At 34.3% G+C, this 20,169-nt stretch overlaps 3 protein-coding genes across 4 annotated transcripts; 2 read left to right on the top strand and 1 right to left on the bottom strand.

Annotated features, from left to right (window-relative positions):
• Positions 1 to 2,466: 2,466 nt before the first annotated feature.
• On the top strand, positions 2,467 to 3,518 carry LOC149005840 (secoisolariciresinol dehydrogenase-like). Its single transcript, XM_089169653.1, has 2 exons — positions 2,467 to 2,524; positions 2,704 to 3,518. Exons 1-2 carry the CDS (start codon positions 2,487 to 2,489, stop codon positions 3,485 to 3,487), a joined length of 822 nt encoding a protein of 273 aa, XP_089025779.1. The 5' UTR covers positions 2,467 to 2,486; the 3' UTR covers positions 3,488 to 3,518.
• A 4,638-nt stretch (positions 3,519 to 8,156) lies between these two features.
• Positions 8,157 to 15,209, bottom strand: LOC149005841 (3-hydroxyisobutyryl-CoA hydrolase 1-like). The gene is made up of 14 exons (XM_089167832.1): positions 15,091 to 15,209; positions 14,881 to 14,961; positions 11,943 to 12,011; positions 11,457 to 11,520; positions 11,241 to 11,320; positions 11,077 to 11,160; positions 10,760 to 10,844; positions 10,385 to 10,470; positions 10,148 to 10,269; positions 9,933 to 9,993; positions 9,658 to 9,756; positions 9,431 to 9,532; positions 9,304 to 9,345; positions 8,157 to 8,468 (listed from the first exon to the last, which is right to left on the bottom strand). Exons 1-14 carry the CDS (start codon positions 15,127 to 15,129, stop codon positions 8,331 to 8,333), a joined length of 1,152 nt encoding a protein of 383 aa, XP_089023958.1. The 5' UTR covers positions 15,130 to 15,209; the 3' UTR covers positions 8,157 to 8,330.
• Positions 15,210 to 17,387: 2,178 nt separating this feature from the next.
• LOC149005842 (secoisolariciresinol dehydrogenase-like) lies at positions 17,388 to 18,822 on the top strand. Of its 2 annotated transcripts, XM_089167830.1 has the most exons (3): positions 17,388 to 17,506; positions 17,678 to 17,937; positions 18,031 to 18,822. In XM_089167830.1, the coding sequence occupies exons 1-3, from the start codon at positions 17,469 to 17,471 to the stop codon at positions 18,459 to 18,461; spliced, it is 729 nt and encodes a 242-aa protein (XP_089023956.1). In that variant the 5' UTR covers positions 17,388 to 17,468; the 3' UTR covers positions 18,462 to 18,822. The 2 variants fall into 2 exon arrangements, with proteins under 2 accessions (XP_089023956.1, XP_089023955.1); XM_089167829.1 differs by having other exon boundaries at positions 17,678 to 18,822.
• The last annotated feature ends 1,347 nt before the right edge of the window (positions 18,823 to 20,169 follow it).

The following is a 20,169-nucleotide window of genomic DNA, read 5'->3' on the forward strand; positions in this document are numbered from 1 at the left end:
CTTAAGTAATAATATGAAATAGGCTTTTTTCTTTTTTGTAAAGAAAATAAACATAAAAGAGCAAAACCTAACTAAAAAACCCATCCCTTCCAAAGAACCTCTGACGTATCAACATGATACTAGGAGGTTCTCTCTCTCACTCTCTCCTTTTTGTTATATGTGGTATCTATCTTTCTATTCTATGTTTTCATGTCAAGATTGGCACTGGTTTTCCAACGAAATGAGATTGGATTTGCTTTGTTAAAAAGTTTTATCTTGTCATGTGGGAAATTTATTAGATAGGGCTGAAATCTTATAGATAAGTAGATTTCAAAGTTTTCTCTTATCTCTTTGCTTAGATTCAAAAAATGCATAAAAGCAAGGCCTCCAACTGCTGCTTTTCTATATTTTCTGAATATTTAATCCAACGCTTGCATATATAACCATTAGCACTATGATTATATATGCACATTCCTCACCATAATGTGTCCTTGGTCTTTCTTTTCAATTGAATTAACATAGGCCCTAAGGGCCCTGTACATGAACCAGAGATTGAAATCTCGGATTCAGAATCGAATTTACCCGTTGAAACTCTAGATCAAAATCTAGAGATCACTTTTCACTAAAATGTGATGGATCGGTTTTGGGTAAGGGTGAAATCTAGGTTTAAAAGCTTACATTTGCCATTCACAAATCACATCGATCAAATAGTCTTTGGATGATCCCTTTCTTCCACAACCAAACTTTAATTTTATAAATTTGACTCCATAGATTTGATCTCTGTTTTGAAATCTCTGATTTGATCTCGGCTCTGTCCCGGCCCTAAAGGAATCTATAAATTCATTGAGATGTATTCCTTGAAGCCAGTCAATCAAAAATTCTATTTTGAGCTTTGTCAAATTTATATCTTTTCCTTGTGGATTTAAGGCTGTTAAGACGAACACTCATAAATAGCGAATCAAAATAGAAACAAAATACAAACACATAGAGATTTAATGTGGTTCACACACCGATGCGGTATGCTACGTCCACTAGAGGAAGAGCTTTTCATAGGAAAATAATAGAAAGAGATCTCACAATCAATCTTTAAGAATAACTTTATAAGGACTCTCACCCAAGATCCTAACTGAAAATCCCAAATCACTCTATGATCTCATCGGCGAACAAAAGATAAATATTTATACCCCAATTAGGTAAGCGGATCAATCTATTGGATTAGGTCGTATCGTACAATGGGGGCACAACCCTTGTACCCCTCCATAGACAAAGATTAGTAATGACCTCCAGACTTGGGCTAGACCCAAGCCCTCTGCTTCCATTGCAAATACCAAAAATAGGTCATTCGGGTCGTCCACTCAAATATGTCAGTGCAACTCATATCTTCGATGTTATTACAAAATTTTGGGTCACATCATAACAAAAGGCTATCATAGTTGAAAAGAGTGTTTTTCTTCCATCATTCATGCTATCGCTACATATTTGACTGATATAGGATGAACTTACTTTGGAATACTAATGAAAATTGGGTGGAGTGAAGTAACATCAAAGGGACACCTAGAATCTATAGACTAGTCTACCTTGAATAAGGGTTATTCTATTATTCATGCTACCGTTATATTATATTTTGTTTTAGCTATAAGTCAGACAAATGATTAAACTAGGCGCATACCTACCCTACTTTTGTCCGGATTGTTAGACTTGCCGTGTTAAGTGATGAGGTGATCGATCAATAATACTATTCTAAACAAGTTGAAACGTTCAGGTGGGGGAATGTTTCTTTCTCTGTCTCTGTCTATGTGTGTGGATGTTCATGTGTTATGTGAATGGCATCACTTGAATGCTGCACATTTAATGTTTAGCATGTGCTATCTATGTACGTGTAATCATCTCCTGCCGCTACAGCTGGAGTCGGATTCCCGGAAAGCAATAGAGCTTTTGGATCCATGTTGTGTGGATCGTGGGAGGTTTGGCCTTTTAGTTGAGCGAATTGGTGTTTTGCTGCATGAGATGGTGAATACGCGATGCTTATATGTTGGACGTGTTGCTAATAAGGCTGCTGATTAGATGTCTAAGTTTCCACTCGATTTGAAGTGCTCTTGGATGTTCTTTCAGGATGTTCCCCATGAGTTGGAGGAGATCCTTCAGGCGGATTGTGATGCTGCTTCCTTGTAGTTTCTCTTTGAGTCCTTGACTCCGTTGTTTTATTATTGGAAAAAAAAAAAAAATGAATGGTCTCACTTGAATGCTACGCAGTTTTGGCGAAAAAAAAGAATGCTGCACATTTAATGTATAGCATGTGCTGCCAATGCGTGTGTTCATGTCCATGTGCTATGTAAATGGCATCACTTGAATGCTACGCATTTAATGTGCAGCATGTACTGCCAATGGTCCAGATCAACCGATGTGAATGAGCGTGTGTTATAAATAGTTATGATATGAGATAGGCTTAGAACAACAAAACCTAATGAGAAAAGCAATCCCTTGCGAGGAACCTCTCCAGTATCAACATGATCTACAACAAGCTTCTTACTTCTATCGGAAGGAGGTTCTCTCTCTTTTGTTATACTGTTTGTCTTTCTATTCTACGTTTCCAAGTAAAGAATGGTAATAGTTTTCTAATGAAATGAGAACAGGGCTTCCACAAACTGCTTTTATACATTTTCTGTTCCTTAATATCAATAAGAGGTTACTAATTAATGGACAATTATATATCATACTTGACAGACTTGAAGGGAAGGTTTCAGTGATCACTGGAGGTGCAGCAGGAATTGGCAAAGCTACTGCCAAATTGTTCAGCCAGCAAGGGTGCAAAGTGGTCATTGCTGATATCCAAGATGAGTTGGGTCACTCCCTATGCAACGAAATCGGCCCAAAGATGTCCTCTTTCGTGCATTGTGATGTCACCAAAGAAGATGAAGTGAAGAATGCAGTAGACGAAGCTGTGAAGAGATTTGGGAAGCTTGACATAATGTTCAACAACGCAGGTACAATTGATCCACCAAAGCCAAGGATAATGGATAATGAAAAATCCGATTTTGAAGGGGTCCTTGGTGTTAATGTCACTGGTGTCTTCTTAGGCACCAAACATGCAGCTCGAGTGATGTTACCTGCAAAACAAGGCACCATCATCAACAACGGAAGTGTGAGTTCAGTTGTGGGAGGGATAGCCAGTCATGCTTATATTACTTCAAAGCATGCAGTGGTGGGTTTGACAAAGAATGCAGCAGCAGAGCTTGGCAGGTATGGAATAAGAGTTAACTGTGTTTCGGCATTCGCCATCGCATCACCTTTCGTTAATAATTTTATGGAGCAAGATGATGATGAGATTGAGAAGAAGGTAGAAGCAGTGGCTTCTCTCAAAGGAGTCACCTTGACTGCACAAGATATAGCTGAGGCCACGCTTTATTTCGCAAGTGATGAATCAAAATGCGTGAGTGGCCATAATTTCATTATTGATAAAGGCTTCACTGTTACAACTACCAAGTTTGGTATGTTCTCTGGTGAATAAGTCTTTTGCTGCGTGATGTACTTGAGGTGTATGATGTATCTGGTGTCTTTAAAATAAATATTAATGGTTAATAAAGGGTTGCATGGTAAAGTTCCTTTTTCTTGTCTTTTGATATATTTGGATCAGATACAACCAAATCATATATGTATAATTCGGTTAGTTTCTTTTTCTATTTTTTTTTTGTTGTTTCATCGTTGAAGCGAACTGGAGCTTTGGCATAGTTTTAAGCCTACTTAAAGCAACACCAACGTGGTGCTTCTCACCCTCCCCACCCCCATTCAAAAAAAAAAAGAGAAAAAAATAGTTCTGATCCCTTGTAAATGTGGAGAAACCCCACCTTCCAATGAGAACATTCTTGTGTTTTTTACATTAAAACACAACTTCCTTTTTTGAAACCTTAAAAGAAAATTTCTTCCTTTTTTTCATTCATTCCTTTTGTGTTATGGAAACTCCTTTTTTTTTTTTTTTTTTTTTTTGTTATACATGATTTAACACCCAAAATAATTAAATATAAAAAATGAGGATAATTTAAAAAAAAATAGAAAAATAGAAAAACAAACAAAGAAAGAAAAAGCAAAGAAATAAGATATTAGAATAAAGGAAAATTGCTAAATTTCCAAATCTCAACCCTAATCCTTACCAATAAAATGGTAAAGATGTCTACAAGTAATAAAAATTTGTAGTCAGTTTGTATCCATACACATTTAGGGTAATTTGTACTTTAAAAAACCATTATTTGATTACTATCCAAATCATACTGCATTTTTAAAATTAATAGAATAATATCCGAATTCATCTAAATATAATAGGATGCGATATAAAAGACGATACTATTTTATCCAAATCTGATCCGTTTATATCCCTAGTGCTGGTGAATGGGTTTTACTGAGCAATAGAGAGGAAGAAATCATGCCTTGTGCATATCAATGGGTTTAGTCATACATTAAATGTGTAAATCAATTTTTTTTTTTGGGGGGGGGGGGGGGTTGAGGGGGAAGATTGGATTTGAACATCAATAATCAATATGAAGTACCCAACATTATCAAATTACATATCTGAAAAAATACATTTAAGCTTAGGGAACATTAATCAAGCTTCTAAAATACGAGGAATCTTTATTAATATTTTCATGGCAACTGAGAATTAATTATAGTAATTCCCTGTGCCAGCAACCATGGCATAGTTCTTGGTAGGGGTTCCAAGACCAATCATGAATAGTAATTTTCAGTGCCAACTATTGAGGTATCTAAGTTATATTCAAATATGGTTGAGATATTTGAGTTCTCCCCAACGTATGTTCTAATATAAGCCATTGGAACAATTACGATCCAACGGTGTAACGGGCCTTTATAGAAGAGTCCAACTAATTGTAGAACCTAGTGTTGGTCTATAAATACTAGATGGAAGCAACGGTTTATGTATTCCAAACTAGATACTTAAGATGTAATGCTTTATGCAACCTTGTGTTTAAACCCTAATTCTAGCAATCTTAAAGCATTATATCTTTTTTAGAATTTTTATTCGGTGTAATTCTGAAAAGGGATCCACTACTTGAAATCGTTTGCAATTCAAATTGATTTGTGAGTAAATTCTACCGTACAAATAAAGGAGTTATTCATCGTTAGAAGATTTTCTCTAGTTGATGGTACGATAGAGTACTTTTTTTTCTTCTTTTCGCTGAAAGGGTCATTTGTATTAAAAAGTGAAAAGAAAAATTACAAAAATACAAACAAAGAACCATCCCTCAAAGACGCAAAATCAATTGCCCCCGAATACACCCAACCTCACTTGTTCGAACACTCATATAATCATAGATAACAAATCATAATCTGAAACGAGAATGACTAGAAGCCTTTAAATCAAGTTCACTCCTTATCAATGCTGTCTAGAGTATATCAACATTTGAAGAACCCCGTCTCGTTGCCCGATTTGCCAAGAAATTAACCACCTTATTATTTTCCTTATAACAATGTGAAATTTTCCAAAGACGACTGACAAGAAAAATATCAACACCTTTCTAGCGCTACAAGAAGAACCATGGAATCTTCCTTTGTTGAATTGAAACCATAACTGCCTCTAAATCATATTTTATCAATAAACGTTGAGTATCTAACTTTATTGCCCACTCTATACCCTACATTAGGGCCTCCATTTCAACCTCAAAATTATTTTTGATACCTAAATAGGTGCTGAAATTTAACTAAATAGCTAATAACTCATCTCTAAACAAACAACTTGCACCAGCCATACCAGAATTGTCCAACGAACAACCATCAACATTTAACTTAACCCACCTTATAGAAGGAGAAACCTAGAAAATTTCTTGAGGAGGAGAAGTGCTCTTAATAGAAATTTTTAGACCCATCGCTTGTGATTGAGCAAACACCACTAAAGGGACATTTCTGCTTATCAAGTACATTATCATGGCAACTGAGATCAAAGGAGATATGACGCAAAACCCAATCTTTAGACAGACTCACCTCCTCATATTGATATTTGTTACGAGCAAACCACAGATAATATAATAGCAAGAAGTAGCCATGAAACCACATATTACCCAAAGGCAACGACTTACCCTGTAAACTCCACCACTTATAACTATCTTGAAAAGAAGAGGAAGGCTTCCAACTGAAACCGAATGAAGTACACAAAGCCTCTTCTGAAGATATTCCTCATATAACTATCTTGTTATGACCCGCTTGCACAAAACTATAAACTAACATTGGACATATGTGGCAATCACAAGTCCTTAGATGTCTCAAAATTTTCTCGTATCCAAGGGGTGTAAGGAAAAATTCAATAATCCAAAAAACATATCAATCAAAATTTTAAACATTTTTATAGCTGATGGGCATAAGGGGGAAAAAAATCTCATTCATTCATGTCTTATCCGATGGGCGTCGGCATTAAAGAATGATATACTTATCAATAATCCTAGCTTATCTATGTGATTAACTGATGGGTATCATCATGTCTAAGCATTGGACAATCACTAAAACGTACAAAACACATGTATCAAAATGCTTAAACCCATGCTCCCACTGAAAGTAGTCAAATTGGGTACTTATAACAATATTGAAATCAAATATAGTTTATGATTTCATTAATAGTTGAAGTGAAAACAAGATAAATTCAGTTTATACAAAAGAATTAATATAGGCAAAAAAAAAAAAATAATAATAATAATAAAAAAAAAAAAAAAAAGAGAGAGGAATATCATGGTTTAAGTCATCCACATAAATATGGCTTAGAGCCAATATCAATTTGGCTTGAGCCAACTAACCTTGATGGCGTGGATTGACTCAAGTCAAAAAGGCGGCTTGTAATTATTAGTCAAGTTTGGTGAATACGTAATAGAGAAGTAACCTTTCATTTATCAAGAAATGTAGAAAATTTTCATTAAACAATTATTCTCAAATTCCAAGAGAGCATTTCTTACAATAAATGCCAAAACATTGAATCAACACAATTCTTTATCTACTCTTTCAAACTCCCATACCTATGACTCTTGTGTTCTCTCTGTACACCAACAAACAAAACCCAAAGGACAAAATAATTTAACTTTGGGTCAAACAAGGAATCTTTCAAAGAATTGTTAAAAGTTAAACAAGAACAGTTCATATAAAAGAGAATAAAGAAATCTATGCAAAACCATCATGCTTGTGCTATTAGAAAAACTAGCTAAAATGTAGAATCAAGATTATTTAATCTATAAATGAAGAAATTATAATTTAACTAAATCATAATAGAATTAACATGCCTCTTTTGAAGATATATTCCAACTTTGTAGAAATGATATAAAGAAAAGGAAGATCTTGCACCATTGAAGCAAAACAACGTGAATGATGAAACTTGAAGATGATCACCACAATATAAAACACTAATGATGCCAAGGATCTCATAAGCAATTAGGGTGCTCACCCCAGCCTGGACACGTATACCATCACTTGATATTTTGAGCTTCTAAAGATTAAGATCCCCTTGCCTGTGTGACCTTGAGATATTTATATCTCCATGGTGGAGATGACCAACCATAAAGTCCACTTTAAGTGAGATGCTAGCCCACTAATGCTCATATCTAGAATGCTTTTAAAGCTTACCTTAACAATTACTAAAAAACCCCTAAAAGAATTAGGGAACAAAATTATCGAACTACCATTAAATAAAACAAAACAAATTTGGTTTTGCAAAAATAAAGAAGAAAATATATAAGTTTTTACTAATATATGAAAACAAATTTGCAAAACCACTTTATCGATAAATCCTTTCAGAATGCAGTCTGTAAGTATGCGTACACTTTCGTAATTGCCAAGTCATTGGCAATAGAACACTTGTCACTAAGATCAATACTCAACATACACAAGATTTTACATGGATGGACTCCATAGATTCAAAGTGTATTAACTATAGAGAGAATAGTCATCATATCTCCCATAGTCTGAGCAATTTTAACTTGAACCCCTTAAACCCATCATGGTCCAACAATGTATATTTACACAATAATACATTATGATGGGTGAGATCAAGTCAAGTACTATAAAGTGGTTCAAACCGGATGATTGTCCATAAAAACAGTCAAAACAATCCAATGGACCAAATAACCACATAAATCATCATAAACAATAAATGCCACATATAATCAAAATAAACTTACAAGTGTCCAATGTGAATGTGCAAGTAATACAATGACATGTGTTGGGCCACACAATTCCACACTCTGTCTTTTAAACCCTTATATTTTAACTTGATCATCTGGTAAGCCAACACAACATAAATATCCAACTGATATCATGTATCTACTAGTACATACTTCATACTATAACAATTTTTTCCATACATAACATTAGAGCCTTGCTCTAGCTAAACTGGCTCCGTGAGATTTTGCATCAAGTTGTAGCTCTTTCCAATCATCATCATCCACTTTAGTGAAATATTGATTCACCATCTCATCACTAACCAACTCCAGTTTTGAATGCATCCACTGGATTAAGAAAGAGAAATAAAAATAGATCAATAATTTCATATTTTAGCAAGGAAAAAAAAAATCAGTAATGTTATACATCACCTAAAGGGATTTTTAAGGGCAATTTTATCTTGGACAATGAATTGTGGGGACCTTCTGGAGTTTGTATCTTGTATTTGTTCAACGAGATACATGTTAATTTAAGAGCCTATCGCATGGAATCCAATGCACTGGAGATGACATCATTCCATTTTGGGTCCCATAATAGATTCCATATGGTTGGCTCCTAGGGTTTCATGTACTTCATTATACGAGTATAGTATTGAGACTCAATTTCTTGTGCCATAGCGCACAACTGAGGGCCTTTGCTTAAATGGGTTTTTTTTTTTTTTTTTTTTTTTTGATACATGGACTTTGACTTAATTCAATCCTAGCTTATTTATATTGTGGTTGTTTGGTTTCTTACGGTCTAGCTGATGTGACATTAGAGAACATTCATACACTTAGTTTTTTTGAGTTTTGCTCAATAGACCCTCTCTTTAACCATCTAATGAACCAACTCAAACCTAACATAGATATGCAATCCATGTCATGTAATAAGGACTACTACATGGTACATATATACTATAGTTATTCTTTTCCATGCATGACATTAGAGCCTTGCCTCTAATTAAGATATTTGCGATCATTATCATCCACTTTAGTGAAATATTGATTTACCATTTTATCACCAACCAATTCTAATTTTGAAAGCTCCCAAAGGATTCAAAAAATAAGAATAAAAATTAATCATTAATCTTATAGAAGAACATTATTATCCATGTTGATTAATAACTTTTTTTTTAAATTGTACCTTTGGCTGTTTGTCCTTGTCAAAAAATATTGCTCTACAACCCTACATTTAGAAACAATGTTAGAAGATACAAAAAAAAAAAAAAAAAAAAATCAAAGAATAATAAATTATTCATCCATTTAGAGACCTCATAGAAATCATTGTTCACTGTTTTACGGAACACATGAGAATGCATTCTAAACTCTTGAGTTAGGCATTGATCTAGTTCTTGCCCTCGTCCTTCTCGTATCTGTATTAACCAATATATTTTGGTATAGAAAAACAAAGCCAAAATAAATTAGAATTTTCTAGAGGTTTTATTCCAAAAAAAAATGATAAATAAATTCTTGTTCTATTAGCATAAAAAATTAGTACCGATCTTAGGAATATTTTGAGACTAGTTGGAGATGCTATTTTCATAGACTTGATTGCCGCTACAATCCAAGCATCTGCCGCATTCCCAGCTTCACTTTCCTACAGAAACAAGAATATATTCTAATATGACAATTTTTTCTATATAAAAGACTAATTAAGACAACAAACCAAAAGTGAAAAGATTAAAAAAAGAAACATTTCAGAGAAAGCAAGAAAGTAAATAATGAAGAAAATTGCCTTCTAATACCTAAATTTTCTTGTATTTTTATTCTTACCAATGCTGATAGTATTTCTTCAACTGTTTTTCTTGAGAAACATTTGTTAATGATTTCCATGCTGCATAATCATTGCAAACATCAATCATAATAGATAAAAATGTAAAGAATATGATTTTTTTTTCACCCAAAAAAAAATGCATGCTATGGAATGTATTGACAAGATTTGAGCAAACATCAGTATGTGTATTTGCACGTGTAACTTTACTAGTTACCTTCTCAAAGCAGCATTAGATTTAATGGACGTTTCTTGTGTGAACTTATTGATGACTTTAGACACAACAGTTGGATCTCCAGAATCAACTTCATCTAGCTCTTTTTCCAATGAAGGTAAATCCTGTCATAATAAAATCCATAATTTATGAATTATTAGCAACTTAAAAGTGTGATTTACATAATTTGTACATTTAAGCTTGTTAGATATGAAATACTATGAGTGTAAATAAGGTTACCTTCGACCGACAAAAATGAGTAGCAAGACCACATGCTACCATCTCTGCTCCATCTAACCTTGTACCGGTAAGACCCAAATATTCTCCTAAATGATATAATATATGAGTGTTTTAAGAATTTTGTGATGAAACATAATAAAACATGCAGTAAATCGAATTATTTGACAACATGATACGCTAGAAGATTTTACCAAGGAAAAAAGGATAATGCTAGAAGATCTATGTAGCAACCAATCTTCAAGTTTAACTTTGAAAATCAATTTTTTTTCATAATGACAATGTCTTTACTATGAAATGGTTCCCAATATGTATGAAAGTATTTTTTTAACCATTGTGTGATTATTGTTTCCATAGAAAGGGATGTCAAATCCTTACCGAAGTAGCCTGGCAGCTTAGACAAAAAGTATGATGCACCTACATCCGGAAAAAGCCCTAAAACTGCTTCTGGCATTGCAAATACCTAGACAAAGAAATATGTTGACATATTAGTTTACATTAAAGAGAAAAAGTATCACAAGATTCACTCCAAATGGTAGAAAGAAAATCAGTCATAAATGAATAAAGAAATGATGAGTGACAAGCTAAAATTGAAATAGAAAAATGGCATCACCTTGGCTATTGAATAATGATGATCATTTTTCATTCAAATCAATAACATTACTTCAAACCTCATTAAAAGTTCTCATTATTACCGCTTGTTCAGTCACAACTCGAAACCTTGCATTCATTGATAACCCAACACCACCTCCCATAACCACTCCATCAATAAGACAGACCTTCATGATTAAATTTTTAATTATCAAGTCCATATCAGGGCCAGCAGGGGAAAAAAATATTAATAAGGATAACTACTCACCAAAGTTTTACTAAGTGTGGCTAGAACATAGTCTAGGGTAAGTTGTTTCCGAGAAAAACTCGCACCGAAACTCCAGTGACCTGATACATATAGTCAAGTGATATAAGTTAGTAGATCATTTACTAATTTGCTCCCAAAAATTTAACAATAAGAACACCCTTTTTTAGATTACAAGCTCAGAATTGCAAATTATTTTGTAATATTAAATGTCCATACCAGAGGTGCATAATTGAATAAAAGCTACACAATCGCCACCAGCACAAAATCCTTTTCCATTTCCCTGCAATATGTTAAAATCTTTTGATTATAACTTCTTGGAATAGATTACTAATTCGATGGAGAACTAAACTAGCCTCTTCTACTCCTAGGATAAATTTGGGAACCTTCCCACAAAACTGTTTTGGCATTCTTGTGTTCTCCAAGAATAGAAGAACATGTGATAGGTGAATATCAATATGGTTCACTGTTTCGTTCGTCAAGAATGAAACAGTGAGAAAACTGGTTTGAAGAATAGTATTTACAAAACAAGGCTTTGATGTTTTGTCAGGGGAGTAGAAACATGAAAAAATAGTCACAACCCTAAAAGCCTCTCAAGGCCACTCCCACCAATCAATGTTATTGTTGATCAGTTCAAGGGAGTGAAGCTACTGACTTTTGCGATAATTCACCTTGAATATCTTTACCAAGGAGAGAAAAGATTACCTTCAATATCACTACTTGCACTCTGGAATCGTGTTCATATTCTTTTAACTTCTTCAACATTTGAAGAATCTACCAGTAGCAGAAGAAGAGAGAAAGGAAAAAGGTTAATCGGGATAGACATGTAAAAGCTGAGATAGGTTTAAAGATGACTCTATTATTATGATCATGATAAAGAATATGTGTTAGGTTTTGTGGGTTTAACTAACACTGGTCCCTTTATCTGGGCTCATATTCATTCAGGGGTATTACTGACCTTTACTATTGTGGGAATGGTTAAAGGTTAGGGTTTTATATTATAAATAACTCCTTGGGTCCCCGTAGCCGTCACACGCAATATTTGGGTTTGAGATTGTTTCCACAAACACTCAAAGAAGGATCCCAAAAGGTGAAAGGCTACGGAAGATTCAAGGAGAGTCAAGAAGGCAGATCTACAACAAAACACTAGAGGTATTTATTCATCTAAGCTTCCGCGATTGTATTCACAACATGCTTTAATTATTATAGAAACCATATAGATCCTGGAGGATCCAACAATTGGCATCAAAGCTACTTTTCTATAATAATTTAATTTTATGAATTATTGATTTCTACTGTGTAATTAACTGGGTGTTCTGTTGATTTAATTTTAAATTGGATCCAATGAGATCTAGGGTTAATTGAAACCTAGATCATTTGTTAATTTTATTATTATTATTATTGGGATCCAATGAGAGGATCCAAGCCTAGTTGAGTTATTTGAATTACAAAGAGCGATTAAGAGCGATTTTCTTCTAGCCGATTGATCTATATTTAATGTAGTAACTTAAAGAGCTGGATCTGTTGTTTCCGATTTGTTAGGCTTGATTAAAGAGCTCGTGGTTTTCATCATCTATATTCGATTATATGGAAATCGTGTAAACGTTTTGAAGGGGTCCTTTACCGTGGATGGTTTTTGCTGTTGCTAATTCATTGCATAAGTTTTTTGTTTTTTCACGAAGCTAGGCCCGTGTTACTATTAACATGAATGACATTTGTACTACAGATTTCAATGTAAGTAATGAGTATCTATGATGGAATATCCTGCCTATTATATTCTTTCTCGATTTGGTTGTGAAATTGTATGCGCTACACTGGTGCTGCTGGGGTTGTAAATGCAACAATTCACCTTGGGTGGAAAGAAAAACGTCTTGTACTTAGGTGGGGAAACTGCTAATTTTGGTATTAAAGAAATTTCTGTCTTTAGTGGGTTGAGTGGTGAATTTGGTTTCCTACCCTGCAATGTTTGTTTTTCTTTTATTTTATTTTTGAGTGGGGACTGCAGCTGATCTATAACCTTGTAGCTCTGCGATCACATGCATGACTGGTTTTCTTTTTTTTCTTGTCATTTTCTTAAGAAGAATCGGTTACGGATTTTGAAGTTGAAAATGACAAAAGATAGAACTTGCATTCATGATGAAGGCTGCCGTTTGTTAGAGATTTCATATACGGCTTCCTTGTTTATCAAAGTTCTATTCTTCTTTTAGTCTCTCTCTGCTCATTGAATTTTATGGGTTTCTTCCTTTCTTTCATGAACCTTCTTCTTCGACCCATCAGACTTTCTGTTCTTGTTTGTAATACCCATTTATAATAAGTTCAGAAACCTCAGTTCCCAGATTTTATTCCAGCCTAAAATCATCTTTTTGGGTCTGGTTTTGCGTGTTATTATTGGTTTTTCTTTTTCCCTTTCCAAAAGAATAAGAGAAAACTATGTTTTCTAGATCGTGTGCCAAGTGATCTTATTCTTTTTAAGGCTCATCATAGTTTCTTGTGATTATAATGTAACCCAGATGGTGCTTGTTGAAGCTGGACTATTAAACATTATTCTAGATGGTTTTGATCATTTATGTAGTTCTCAATATAGCAATTGTGATGAGTTTGGCCCAATGAGCCTTTGCTAAAACTATGATATTGAAGAGGAACGTATATTCCAGAGGCATGTCCAATAGATGACTGGCATGTATTTGGGGATTTGAGATCATGCCAAGATAAGCTGGAATGGATCCTACCGACAGCAGGGAGACTCTTGGGTTTCCCGGTTATTCCCCAAGGATGGGAAAATCAACCAATTTGTCATATTTGGTTTCAGTGTCACAAAGTCCCAATCAGAGATTCAGAATCTTGATCCAGTAGGCTCATATCACTCTTGATTGATGCTCAAGTGGCGCTTTTGTTCCAAATCTTGTGAATTTCGAAGTATGGACTGAGTTTCGATTGATTGCGTTAAGGGTTAAGGGTTTCTTGTTTCGAATCTCTGCTTTGCTTTTTCTTCTTCTTTCTTCTTTTTATTTATTGGACTCGTGAAGAGGAGTAATGGTTACAAAGAAACCGATGAACTGGAGGAGAGTTGCGAAACAAACTCAAGCCTTTGCAGCGCATAGTTTACTACTTTGTTTCACAATTTTGCTTGTTCTCAACTTGATCATGTCGGGTATTATTCTTGGTGGTAAGTTATTTGTTCTCTCTGACTTGGTTACCATCAATGGATAGATCCGATTATCTTAATGATCACATCGAGTATTACTCGAAGCTGTTGAATTTGTAGATGTTGGAGAAGTTGATTTAATAAAAGATTACTTGCATGTAATGGGTTGTGTCATAAATTTCTTTTGTTTATTCTTATTATTTTATAAAATTGGATTTTGTTCCTCCAATTCTAAGTAAAGAGAAATTGCACTTGAGTTCCATTTTGGTAAATTCTCATGATGAGTTCGCTTTATTATTTTGTACTTCTCGGCTTCTTTCAATTATTATTATTAATAAATAAATAAAATAAATAAATAAATAAAAAGGGGGAAATATGGGACTGCCCCATAGTATTATTTGGGTTTTTGGGGGATTATTGGAGGATTTTAGGGCCTCGCTAGGATTGTACTGAGGTTGAGTTATCTAACAATATGATGATTCAATTTCCTCTGCATACCATATTATATGTAAGAGAATTCAATCTCATAGGCCTATTTAATATCACCTTTCTCACACATGATTTTTCTTCGAACAGAACCTGAGAGAGAAAGAGTGTTATCAGATTCTGGTGATGGAAATAATAAAATCGATTGGTTTCCTACATAGAAAGGTAGCAAGGTCACACACACAGAGAACCTAGTTAGGTTCTTCCTTGAAGGGATAGTACCTGATTAGCTTCTTCGTTGAAGGGATAGTTTGAAGCCATGAAAGAAAATATTGGTTGAAGTCTCCAGCAGAAGAAAAGAACTCAACTGATGAGTTAAAGAAGCCACAAAGACAATTATATATAAATAGATTAGAGACATTAGTAGCTATTTCTTTGAATCAAGTACTAGTTAAATAATAATGCCCAGCCAGATTTCTTTCTACTGACGGATGCAGCCATTAACTTCATTTATTTGTATCATATTCAAAGCAAGTTCCACATTCCCTTTTACAATTTGACTTTAGAGAAATACTTAATCTAATCACCGCACTACTGCTTGCACAATGATTACACTGGTCTTGTTTTTTTTTTTTTTTTATTGATTTTGGTAGGCTAACTACCTTCCTTTTGTCAGGATTATAGATTTTTCAATAACTAGTTGACCCGTAAGTTGTAGCAGAACACGTCATTAGTGATTAGTTAATTACTTTTATTCTTATTTTAAAGTGTTGAACTCTAATTAACATGCATCCGCCACCTCAACTTACATTAGAGGACTTAATTTGAAGTGTCAAACTCTAATTAACATGCATGTGGTGCGGCTTAACTACATCAGGGGGAGACTTTATTTGAAGTGTCAAACTCTAATTACCATGTCGAACCCACGACTTTCCACTAAGAAATATGGATCTTATCACTCTACTAATCTTACATTGATATTTTGTAAAAACATTTTATTAGATAAATCTTTATCAACATGAGTAGATGTGAAAAATCTTTGCAAAAATTCCAAGGTGCACAAAGTGATTATTCTAGATAATAAAATCTCTATCCCTTTGTGGTTGTCATGTCTAGATGTATGTTATATTTACTTTTTTTCTAGTCATGATATGAAATAGGCTTCTTCTCTTTTTTTTTTTTTTTTTTTTCTAAAACAATTAAACCTAGAAGAAAGAAACCTAATTAGAAAACCCATCCCTTCCAAGGAACCTCTGAGTATCAACATGATACTAGGAGGTTCTCTCTCTCACTCTCTCTTTTTTTTTTGTTATATATCTATTCTATGTTTTCATGTCAAGAATGGCACTGGTTTTCCAACGAAATGAGATTGGATTTCCTTTAAGATGTTTATTTCTTAGTTAATTTTCATTTTCTTAGAGTCAAATTGGTTGGTTCCTAGGTACTTTTCATTTTCCTATAGTCAAGTTAGTTAAAAAATTAATTACCAAGGGTTTAATTTGGTCGGAAAATCAATAATTTAATGGAGTCTATAAATTGCGGTATTCAAAAATTCTATTTTGAGCTTAGTCAAATTTCTATCTCTTCCCAGTAGATTTAAGAGTATTAAAACGAACACCAAGAAATAGCGAATCAAAATAGAAACAAAATAAAAACACATGGAGATTTAATGAGATTCACACACCAATGCAATGTACTATGTCCTCCATAGAAAGAGCTTTTCATAGGAAAATAATAGAAAAAGATCTTACAACCAATCTCTAAGAATAACGTTGCAAGGACTCTCACCCAAGAGTCTAACCGAAAATCCCAAATCATTCGATGATCTCATCGGTGAACATAAGATAAATATATTTACTCCAATTAGGTAAGTGGGTCAATCTATTGGGTCAGATCGTATCGTACACAGGGGCACAACCCATGCACCCCATCCATAGACAAAAATTAGTAATGACCTCTGGACTTGGGCTAGGCCCAAGCCCTCTGCTTCCATTGCAAATTCCAAAAATAGGTCATTCGGGTCATCCACTCAAATATGTCATTGTGACTTTCAAAGCACTACAAAAATTTAGGTCACATCATAACAAAGGCTATCATGGTTGAAAAGACTGTTTATCTTCTATTATTCACGCTATCACTACATATTTGACTGGTATAGGATGAACTTACTTTGGAATACTAATATAAATTGGGTGGATTGAAGTTTAAACACCTAGAATCTATGAGCCTGAATTATGCGAAGTCTACCTGGAATAAGGGTTATTCAATTATTCATGCTACCAGTTACGTTATATTTGTTTTAGCTAGAAGTTAGAAAATGATTAAACTACGTGCATACCTACCCTACTTTTGTCCGGATTGTTAGACTTGCTGTGTTAACTGATGAGGCGGTCAATCAATAATACTATTCTGAACAAGTTGAAACGTGTGGAAATGTTTCTCTCTTTGAGTATCTGTCTATGTGTGCGTGAATGTCCAGGTGCAATGTGAATGGCATCACTTGAATGCTGTGCATTTAATGTGCAGCATGTACTGCCGATAGTCCTCGTGAATAAGGATGTGTTATAAATACTACTGTAAGTTATGATATGAGATAGGATTAGAACAGCGAGACCTAATTAGAAAAGAAATCCCCTGCGAGGAACCTCTCCAGTATCAACATGATCTACGACAAGCTTCTTACTTCTATGGGAAGGAGGTTCTCTCTCTCTCTTTTTTATACTGTCTGTACGTTTTCAAGTAAAGAATGGTAATAGTTTTCTAACGAAATGAGAACAGGGCCTCCACCAGCTGCTTTTATACATTTTTTGTTCCTTAATATCTAAAAGGGGTTACTAATTAATCGACAATTATGTATCATACTTGACAGACTTGAAGGCAAGGTTGCAATGATTACTGGAGGTGCTGCAGGAATTGGCAAAGCCACTGCCAAATTGTTCAGCCAGCAAGGTTGCAAAGTGGTCATTGCTGATATCCAAGATGAGCTGGGTCACTCCCTCTGCGACGAAATCGGCCCAAAGATGTCCTCTTTTGTGCATTGCGATGTCACCAAAGAAGAAGAAGTGAAGAATGCAGTAGATGAAGCTATCAAAAGATTTGGAAAGTTTGACATAATGTTCAATAATGCAGGTACAGTTGATCCACCAAACCCAAGGATAATGGAGAATGAAAAATCCGATTTTGAAAGGGTCCTTGGTGTTAATGTCACTGGTGTCTTCTTAGGCACCAAACATGCAGCTCGAGTCATGTTACCTGCAAAACAAGGCACCATCATCAACAATGGAAGTGTGAGTTCAGTTGTGGGAGGTATAGCCAGTCATGCTTATATTGCTTCAAAGCATGCAGTGGTGGGTTTGACAAAGAATGCAGCAGCAGAGCTTGGCAGGTATGGAATAAGAGTTAACTGTGTTTCAGCATTCGCCATCGCATCTCCTTTCGTTAATAATTTTATGGAGCAAGATGGTGACGAGATTGAGAAGAGGGTAGAAGCAGTGGCTTCTCTCAAAGGAGTCACCTTGACTGCACAAGATATAGCTGAGGCCACACTTTATTTCGCAAGTGATGAATCAAAATGCGTGAGTGGCCATAATTTCATTATTGACAAAGGCTTCACTGTTACAACTACCAAGTTTGGTATGTTCTCTGGAGAATGAGTCTTTTAGTGCCTGATGTTCTTGAGGTATATGATGTATCAGGTGTCTTTAAAATAAATTGGCGCTTTGGGGGTGGGGTGGGGAGAATGGAGATAGGTGGGAGATTGGGAAAACAGAATTTTTATATGTATTACCAAACATGATATCTATTAGCGGTTGGCTCGCCAAACAGATAATTTACATCCCTATCTATTTAGGGGAATCTGAATATGTTCAATAACTGAAATGATGCAGATGTGGTAATTAATACTCCTAGCCCTACCCAACTAAGTTATTATGTTTAGGGAAATATTTCAACTGGTTAGTTATTCAATTAAGTTATCATGTTGGGTTGGCTTTCTTATTTTAATACATTTTTAGTTCAAGGTAATGTGATTATTTTCTGAGTTTTCTGTAACTAAATATAAAAGAAACCTAGGATAATTTTTTTCGTTATTAAAATAAAAAAGGACAAAGGATAGTAGAAGAAAGGAAAATTTGATAAATTCTCAATCTCCATCCTAATCCTCACCAATAAAATGGTAAAGATGTCAACAAGTAATAAACAAAGTTGTGCTCAATTTGCATCCATACCCATCCAGGGTCATTTGTACTAAAATAAAACAATTATTTGATTATTATTTGAATCTTACTTCATCTTTGAAAATTGATGAGATATAATTCGAATCCATCCGAATATAATAGGATGCAAATATAGTAATATTACTATTTGATCCAAATCTCAATATTTGTGAATTTAGTCATACATCAACTGGGTAAATGGGGGGGGGGTTGGTTGTATATATTTGTCATTCTTTGGTCTTAAGTGCCATTATTTGATTATTATCCACATTTAACTTTAGCTTTGAAAATTGGTAGGATCTTGTTCAAATCCATTTGAATATTATAGGAAGTGGATACAGTAATGCTACTAGTTGATCCAAATTTGAATGTAAGTGGGTTTAGTTTTATGGCGATTGTGCAAATTAATGGCAATGGGGTGGGGGTTGTGCATACCTACCATCCTATGGTCCTAAAAGTGGGTTACTTTTTAAATGGTACGTAGCATATGATCTTATCCATACAAGAAAAAGATGTGCTTCCGAGGTGGGAGTCTAGATCTTCTACCTATCAAGTATCAAGGTAGAGGTTTGTGCTTTACTAAAAAAAGGTAAAGGTTTGTGCTCTTCTCACATTTCTGCACCATATATTAGAGGAGAACTATATTTAAATTTTAACAAAATGAATCAGAGGTGGACTCTAGTGGGCCTTTTGTGGACCCCCTCCTAATATGTGGTGAAGAGGTGTAAAAGGAGCACAGATCTCTGACAAAAGTTACATCAACTAAGCTTTTTATTTGCGGCTAGGGGCAAAAACTCCCTTATATTTAATGGGATAATCACTGTTGTCCCCCTATACTTTAATTTTATTACTATTTTATTTTCTATTTTTTTTAAAATTACTAATCCAACCTTTAACTTTGTCTACAACTACTAATGCTCTTACTGTTAAACTCCATTAATTTACTGATGAAGTAGCATCTATATATATATTTTTCCAAAGTTTAAAAAATAACCCTCGAGTTATCTCTTTACTTATTTACCTTTTGTCAAAATATAATACTATCCTTATTTAACTATGGAAAAAATTAACCTTAAATTCATTTTCTTTTCTAAAAAGAAATCATCAAATAAAAGAAAGATGTGATTTTTCTTTTCTAAAAAAAACC

This window comes from Hakea prostrata, chromosome 9 (assembly GCF_041222555.1).
Source record: "Hakea prostrata isolate BN-2017 chromosome 9, UWA_Hpros_2, whole genome shotgun sequence".
Classification (NCBI taxonomy): Eukaryota; Viridiplantae; Streptophyta; class Magnoliopsida; order Proteales; family Proteaceae; genus Hakea; species Hakea prostrata.